General features: G+C 44.1%; 1 protein-coding gene across 1 annotated transcript in view; it reads right to left on the bottom strand.

Annotated features, from left to right (window-relative positions):
• Positions 1-7,796, bottom strand: part of LOC118327020 (axin-1-like) — a 12,363-nt gene extending 4,567 nt beyond the window's left edge. The window contains exons 1-10 of the mRNA XM_035660194.1: positions 7,638-7,796; positions 6,025-6,715; positions 4,182-4,375; positions 3,840-4,001; positions 3,073-3,207; positions 2,811-2,907; positions 2,306-2,443; positions 1,130-1,520; positions 317-494; positions 22-198 (exon numbers count right to left, since the gene is read on the bottom strand). Of these exons, the coding sequence (XP_035516087.1) occupies positions 22-198; positions 317-494; positions 1,130-1,520; positions 2,306-2,443; positions 2,811-2,907; positions 3,073-3,207; positions 3,840-4,001; positions 4,182-4,375; positions 6,025-6,645 (2,093 nt within the window). The 5' untranslated portion in view covers positions 6,646-6,715; positions 7,638-7,796. The remainder of the gene's footprint in view (positions 1-21; positions 199-316; positions 495-1,129; positions 1,521-2,305; positions 2,444-2,810; positions 2,908-3,072; positions 3,208-3,839; positions 4,002-4,181; positions 4,376-6,024; positions 6,716-7,637) is intronic.
• Between the last annotated feature and the right edge of the window lie 705 nt (positions 7,797-8,501).

Genomic DNA, 8,501 nt, shown 5'->3' with positions numbered 1-8,501 from the left:
AATATACGTATAGTTGCTCACCCATGTGTGGTCTTCCTTTGTCTGTCTCCTTCCATCATCCACTGCAGGATCTTCTGGTTTCTCTCCAGGTCCTCCAGTGGTACCTGGGTTTCCACGCCACGCCCACTCTCATCACTTTTGCCCGATGTCTCCGATGCCTTCTTACAACCTCGCCGTGATAGCGTGCTGCCTTTACTACTGTAGAACGAACAGGCAACAACATACACACACCAGTTGAGGTCATCTGAATGAAAGACAGCACGTACACACACTGTAGACCTATCAAATGTCAGCACATACAACCACACTATCCTACCTGTAACCCATGCCCTCAAGCGTGCTGGCTCCAGCCCCGTCAGCGTAGTTACGACTTCTCCCTGCGTACTGGCTGGCCGGGTCTCCGTTCCACAGGAAGTTGGCCTGCGACCTAGAGCCCGCCTCCTCCTGCCCTTCTCTTCCTCGGTGATGATACGGCTGCTTGTGGTGATGCATACCTGAGAGAGACATCACAGAGAGACTTGTTAGTGGCATGCGACTCTACACAGCATTTGAAGCGTAATATAAAGGACAGAAATCCGAAATCATGAAATGGTGGTTATCTCACACGGTTCTACACCCGAAGAGCCAATCTCTCCAGCTACGGCTCACCACGTTAACATTGTCAGGACTATAGTGTTGTTTACAAGGCTGGTGATATCTGATTGTCTGATAGAGCCCACACACTCTCATGCTGTTGTAAATATTTACTCAAGCAGTGAATTCATCCACTGCTGAAAATAGTCCCCACAAGTACCACTTATTCCTGTTTGAGCAAAGTTTGCTAAAAACTACAACCTGCCAAGAATTTTTGGGAAATTACTGAGCTTAAAAAAAAAAATATATATATATCTGTGACTTGTTTGTTGAGATGTATATCTTTAGTAGGAACAATGGCCTTGTGACTGACACAGACAGAGCAGGGGAGTCGGAAAATAAGGATGGAATGACGTATAGTTGGTTTGGGTCTTTTCATTGAATTTGTTCACAATAAGAAAACAGGTGGATGTTTTAATGTTCGCTGTACGCTGGCAGTGTGTTTGGAAGTTTGGTCTCACCGATCTCTCACCCCTTCCCCTCCCCAGCGTCTTACCTTTGACCCCAGCAGCAGGCAGACTGTGACCTCCTCCTCGGTGTGGGGGGTAGTGAGGTGGGCCGATTCCCCCGTCAGGTGAACGCGATGATTTGGGAGGAGAATGCCGACCTCCTCCTCCTAAGGTGCTGTTGGTTGCCCCCGGCGACTGGCAGCCTGGCGTTTTCATCACGCGCTGTACATGCTCATCCAAAATAGATTCTGGGTCGTCGTCATGGGAATCCTCCATGGCAACCAGGCCGCCATAAGTGGCGACTGTTGCCGTGTTAGCAGTGGTCTCTGAATAACGGGCGCCGTAGAGGGGTGGGAACGATGAGGGGAGGGGGGGTTGTATGCTATGAGAAGACATGGAGGTTGTCACGGAGATGTCAGCATCGTCCCCCTCTTCTTCCTGTTGGGAGATGGAGACAAATATTATTATTATATAACTGGACATACACGACATACGAGGCCAAGGAGTGAGGGAAAACTCTAGAACTGTTTTACTATCACTAATATCACTTTTTCTTGTTTTTCAGTTTTTTTCCTCCCTGAAAAATAAAACTCACCCGGGAGGAAAAACATATTATTTTGCCAACATTTAAATTTTAAGCTGTATGCACAAATGACTACATTCATTTAACATTTAGAACAGAGTTCAAATTCCACCAAGCAGATCCATAAACCCCATTTAGCTTTTATTTCCAGTGTATGCAGCTTGTTGTATAACAGCAGAAGTACATGAGCCATTTTTAAATATTACGTGCATGAAGGTTCTGTTTAACTGCTTAGTAGATAAAAATCGCTTTGGAAGCCCAACATGAACAAAGTAAAACATATTTTACAATTAGGGCTGTAGCTGGGTCACTGGTTTCGGACAAATATTGGATTTTTGGACGAAGGAGTGATAAAACAGATTTCTACACTGTCAAAGAAATAAGTGTGCTTCCCAGACATAGTTCAGTTATAAATTCCTAACACACCATCAGTGTTTCTCCTGCGCGGCTGCTGAACTCACTGCGAGCTAATAAACCAACCCATCTAACCCTAACCCACAGTTTCACATAACTAACAAGATAAATTGTAAAAGTTCATGTTCAATTTCACTCACGATTCAGTACGTATTTCTGAGGAACAACATGAACTCGAAGCACAAGGAGCACACACACACACACACACACAGAGTAAAACACTCACCAGTCGTACTCTCTTCAGCCTCTCTTCGAGTCTTTCCTGAGCCTCTCTCTCTCTGAGAACTGTCTCCAGCCTGCTGATGAGCTCCGCTGCAAACCTCTCAGGCTCTACGTGGATGTCCTTTGGCATGCGGTACGTGCGCTGTATATACACACGAGCAAAAAAAATTACATACCACAAATTTCTATACACGTCTGCTGCTCCTCATTTTTGTAAATTAACACGTAAATCATCAACAAATTTAGGCAGGAATAAAATAATAACCATTAAATGGCACATAAAGTGAAAGACATAAAACTGTGAAAGCTCAAAATTGTTTTATAGTTAAATAATATAACACCACCCTCAGGTATTTGTTGTCGTCTGCTACAGTAATAATTAAAGCTGCACCCGCACGTTGATAAACAAAATTCCTGCTGATATTTGAATTAGGTCGCCTGGGCTTATGTTACCATTAAGGCCATGTGACTACAGCTGTGAATGGTGATAATGAGGCTGTATAACTCACAGGTATATGAGGTAGGGGCACACGTCCATTGGCTTTGGCACTTTCATGCATCTCTTTACGATGCTGCTTCCGATATCTGTATGGAGGAATACCATCTCTGTACACGAGGACACGGAAAAAAAACAATTAGACAGAAATCTTAACATTTAGTCCGAAAACCCGAATGAGCAGGATTGTTATTACACACTGTTTAAATCCAGAACTGAATGAAATCAATCAATAAATAAATGCAGTGATTCTGGGTTCATCTGTGTGTACTTACACACTGCTGTCGGTAAGTGACAGTGTGTCTGCATCACTCGACATGCTCTGTTGCTCACTGTCGTTGGCACTGGTTGCTGGAGCACGAGCGTAGCCCATGTTAGCGTAGTATGGGTTGACCGGCTCCCGCCAGGGCCTGAGGGTGAGGGGAGAGATTGTAATGTAGTGAGCTAACATTAAAATGTTTATACATGTACATGTTCATACACACACAGGCAAGGGTCAACATAAAGGCAGGAGTAATCCGTGAATTGTGAGGGTTTTTCCAATTACAATAAACATTATTTCTTTGAGCAGGACTTGTTTCGTTGCATCTGACTCAGCAGGGTTGTTTTCCTGCTCGTTTTAACCATCTATCTATCTCTCTGTATCTAATATCTAAGACTTATTTTTTTTTCAGTGTCCAGATAACATTTTGTTATGTTCACACAACTTGTAACAGAACATTTAAATTTTATACAGAAAACTATAGATTTTAAGTCACAGGCTAACAGTGTTGAAGGGATAAAAAACAGTTTAACTAAACAATCAACAGACTTTTCCTATGATGAAATGTAATTGAATATGTTTGTTCTCCTTGACATAGTATGTATCAGAAAAGACTCTCGCATTGGCACTAAAACAAACTATTAATGGGTAAAAAAAACTGGTGTACAGTAGACATGGTGGTATTAAAAATATTTCAATATTACAACTTGTGGTGGCAAATTATATAACCTTGTGGTCTTCTTTATGAACCCAAGAACTTTGACACACACAGACACACACCTGTACTCTCTGCTGTCTGGCCTCCTCCTGTTGGTCGAGGCTCTCTGCGGTGCTGTCTGCATCAGCAGGCTGTGAGTCAGCCTACCAGCTGGTGTGTCTCCACACTCCTCCTCATCTTTCTCTTCCTCCACCTCCCCCAATCCTCCTCCTCCTCCTCCACACCTAAAATCAGATTAAATCCTATCCGTTAGTCAAACATCAGAAACGTGAATTATTTCACAGGTTATTAGAATGTTTTGCTAGTTTTGCACTCAGAAAACGTCTGTGGAATTTATCTTTTAATTATTCTTATTAAAGCATGGATCCTGTGCAATGTATGACACTAGTTGGGCATTATCTCACCTCCACTCCTCATCCTCTGCGAGTGTGGGTAAGTACCCAGGCACAGGCTTAGCTGGACCCGATGAAGGGCTCTGGTCGCTGGGGTTAGGCTTGGGGCTCTCTCCTCCTGTCCGTGTGTACTCCAGATACAGATCCGACTTAAGAAACAAAGGGTAGGTGTTCTCCTCCATCATGCTCTGGATCTCTGTCTGGGCCTGGAACAAACAAACAGTGAGTTGGTACAAAGCTGAACAGTGGCTAAAGATACCTTCATTTCACACCATTTCTAATTATAGTCACAAAATTAATCATGATCAAGTCCACCTACTCATCGATGACACATACTCCTTTCAGACTGAAGCGAAGACAAATTGTTTGCACGGTCTGGGCCTGGCAACTCACTGCTGTTCTCTTGATTTAGGCTTAAAGACAACACTGCTCAACACATATAAATGTGAGCGCAAGATAGGATACTATGATCACTATAGGGTTCTTTAGAAAACACCCATTCCAGACACACGGGGTAAACCCGCATTTATGTAACTGACTAATACTAATATTATTTCTAATACTTAATCCAGACTGACACAGAGTGAGGTGCATTATTCCCAGTCGGAGGTCAGTGTCAATGGGTGCATGTGGTTTTATGACAGCCCACCGAATGCAAGTCGGACGGTACTTGGAAGCAGGGATGACAACATAATGCGTTTTCATTTAGACAACATTTACCTGACTCCCACAATCTTCTAAAAAAAAAAAGCAACAAAAACAAAAGCACGGGAAAAGGTTGGCTGCAAGGAAAACTCAAACTGAAACTAGCTTCATTGTGGTATTTATGTGATCTCACTCTGTGTAATTGTGTTGTTTAGCGGTACTCTGCATGGAACTACCGTCGGAGACTCGAGTCTCAGTTAACAAGACCTGCGATATCAGTCTTGTGTGCATGTGGCTTTAACACATTCAGCAGATCCACGTCATATCAAAAAAGACAGAAAGAACGATGGAAATCATCTGCAAAAGAGGGCACAGGTGGGTCACTGAGCAAAAAAACAACCTGAAACTAAAACTGAACTTAACTTGGTCCTTTGTTGTGAGTTTAGTGACTAGAGAAATGTGTGGAACTGTAGTCGCATCCTTTCTTTGTAACTTTGTTTTATTACAAGGCTGTAACAACCCTAAGTGGCCACAAGAACATGTTTGGGAACCCAGGAACCTAATGAGGAACCTACAGGATGTTATGCAGCCTTTATTCTGACTGCAAATATGATTAATCTTCCAATTAATGTGATTACTCGTCCCCAGAAAATGAATACATAAAGTAGCACACTCTCTGTACTCCAAATGAAACGCAAATTGGCGTGTTCTTAAAAGTACACACTGTCTACAACTTCTGGCCTGTTAAAAGACGTGCTACACCCGTCATTATGGAAGCAGACGTGGCTGTCAAGTTCCTCTAATCTAGATGTAAACACTGAAACACAACTGAACTACAACGGCTTAATAATCAGAAGCCAAAACGCTTGCCGACCAACTGCGTACCGGAGAAAAGACTCCATGTTGTGAGGAAAAGACACAGCTCTCAGCACCAGTCTGCGGACAGCGTCGCCATAGACGTTAATTACGGTACCTTTTGCGTGTCATACATTATCTCGCCAGGCGTAATGCATCTTCGGCTGCTGTATGCTGCCAACCTGCACAGCAATGCGGTTTTGCACAAGCTGAAACCTCAATAGCCTAAAATTGCCATCTCTTAGCCTGAACACAGAGAGGGACAAAATACAACCTCTGAGAAATCTATAACATCTTCCACTGGCCTGCGTGACCCAACACCTGTTGCTGAACATTAAATAAGTATTTTAATTACCTGTTCAAACATGGCAGGGTCCGGATGCGGCCGTACCACACAGTCTCTGATGAAGCTCTTGGTGGCTGCTTTAATCTGCCTGGAGACAATCCCACTTCCGTCTACAATGTACTTCCTGTAGATGGCCTTGGCCAGCTTTGCCCTCTTCTCCTGGCTCGTCTTCCTGAACCCCGAGCAAGCAAACCAGAAGTCGAGAAGGTCCGCACACCCTTCCTGGCACAGGAAGGTTCGGAACAGCTGGATGCCTTCCTGATCGTCCAGGAGAGAGTGGAGGGACTCTGCCCACTTCAGGTAAGGTGGAGTCGGTGAAGCTGAGCCCTCGGGTTCATACCCTAAGTCCAGATCCGGGCGCCGCGGGGTCGCAGACGACGAGGAGGGCGTGTAACTCGATGGATCCCCCATTTTAGATGACGAGGAGGACGGGGGATAGCCGAGGGTTTGGGAGAGGGTGTTAGGACGGGTGCTGGCCGACGGAACCGGGGGGTCCACATCAGATCCCTCCTCGCCAGGAACTGGGGGTCGCGGGGCATCCTCGGTAAAGTGGGTAGGGCCGCTCAGGGAGGCCACGACCCCGCCGCCGCCCCTGTACCCGATCCCATGTAATTCTCTGACAACACTCATGTCTCTGGTCGCACAAGGCAGAGGTCAGATCTTGCCCTCTAGCAATGATTTTGCTGTCAAACAATTCACCCTACGATGGAGACAAGAAAAAGCAGTTAGTCGTCGCAGTGGGAGTTGACACAAAGGAAATAAACAGTATTACTAAGACGATGAAGAAGGCTGACTCATTTCTAACCCCCTTCACTCTGTCAGACTATTTTTATATAGTACACAGCACTATGGGATGATAAGAAGAACAGATACATAAAATAAACCAGGAGGAGGATGCAGACAAGTGTGGTTGAGAATAAAGAGAATCACAAAACAGCAAATATTACAATAACTACAATACTAACTTGGCATGTAAGCTTTTAATACCACCAATTAACAACCAAGAGCCTCCAGTCTGACCAAAAACACTTTAATGCTGTGCCTAAAACCCCAAGCTTAAGTTCACGATTAAGTTTTTTTTTTTTTTGTCTTCAGTTTTACCAGCTAGCCTCAAAAGCTAACGCCAGCAGTTGTCACAACAAAGCTTCTCGTTCGTCAAGACTTCATTTCCTAAAACAACCAACTAATGCTCACAGGCTAAGACAGCTAGCCAGCCTCGTAGCAAATGCCAGCACCAGTGCCAGAAGCTTTGAAGTGAGAATCTCATTCATCTTGGCCTGCAAAGACGGTGGGGGGATGGGTACAGAAACAAACTCTACAACCACACAAGACGGGCCTGCGTGCAAAAAAAACACTCCAACATGAGCGCACTTTGTAGCGTTTCTGGGTCGCGGCGGGCAAAACTCGTGGAGAAAGAAACTCCCAACTTTACCCACTCAGCAACAACAACCACCACAACAACTGGGCCCATGTAGGATCAAAGAAAACAAGAAAGCGAGGGCACGTTTTCCACTCTGCTGGCTGCAGCGCCAGCTAAGCTTGGTGTGTTAGCTCGTTAGCTGGCTCGCTTAGCTTTTAGGTTACGTTAACGTCCCGTGTTTCCCCACAAAAGTGTCTCCTACCGTCTCTGAAAGCCCGATCCCCGTAATCCGCTGCATTGGGGATAGTGGCGCGAACTGTGTGCTCCGAAACGCAGCATATGGATAGCTTTGTGGTGTTAGATATTAACGAAAATAACCCGTCGACTAACCCCTTAACTCCCCATGGTGGCTGCTTTCTGAGCAATAATACACAGCGAGAGAATACGTACGTACGTACGTGCGCGCCGACGCCGTGCGGTGCGTATTACGTCGTAGAAGCACGTCGGGTAGAAGCGTCAACAAGCTCAAAGGATTACTGAGACATCCACATATACACATTACTGTTAGAGGTAGTTGCAGGGGAGTAGACCTTACTTTTATTTAGTGTTTCTGCGGTTTCATTTATAATTTGTAGTTTTTTTTTGTTTTTTTTTACACTAAAAATACTTAATATTTTTTCCCATCTGCAGCTGGCGTCATCAACAAGGCCCACTGACACTGAGCCTTAAACCCGCCACCCACCCTGAGTCTATGTGTTACATTAATTTACATTAATCCTCCTCCTATCTTTGCACATTATATAATGTCATTATATGTCACGCTGCTAACTTGCAGATTTCCCCGGACAATTATTTTTTGCACATTCCTGTACAGCTCTTCACTCATTTATTTAAGTATCCAGACATATTGTACATATTATCTCTTTTTTTATATATATATTTGTATATATATGTCTCTATCTTCATCTTTATTTATATTTTAAATGTTTAATTGTCATGCACCACCTTACCAAGGCGAATTCCTTGTATGTGAAAACCTACTTGGCAATAAACCTGATTCTGATTCATTGCGCTTTAAATTCTCTATAAGTTTTTAAATCCTGATCTGCAAAGTAACTAGTAACTA

This window comes from Morone saxatilis, unplaced genomic scaffold, assembly GCF_004916995.1.
Source record: "Morone saxatilis isolate NCDOM2014 unplaced genomic scaffold, NCSU_SB_2.0 Contig17, whole genome shotgun sequence".
NCBI lineage: Eukaryota > Metazoa > Chordata > Actinopteri > Moronidae > Morone > Morone saxatilis.
The sequence above is the reverse complement of the archived record's forward strand: the minus strand, read 5'-3'. Positions and strand labels throughout refer to the sequence as shown.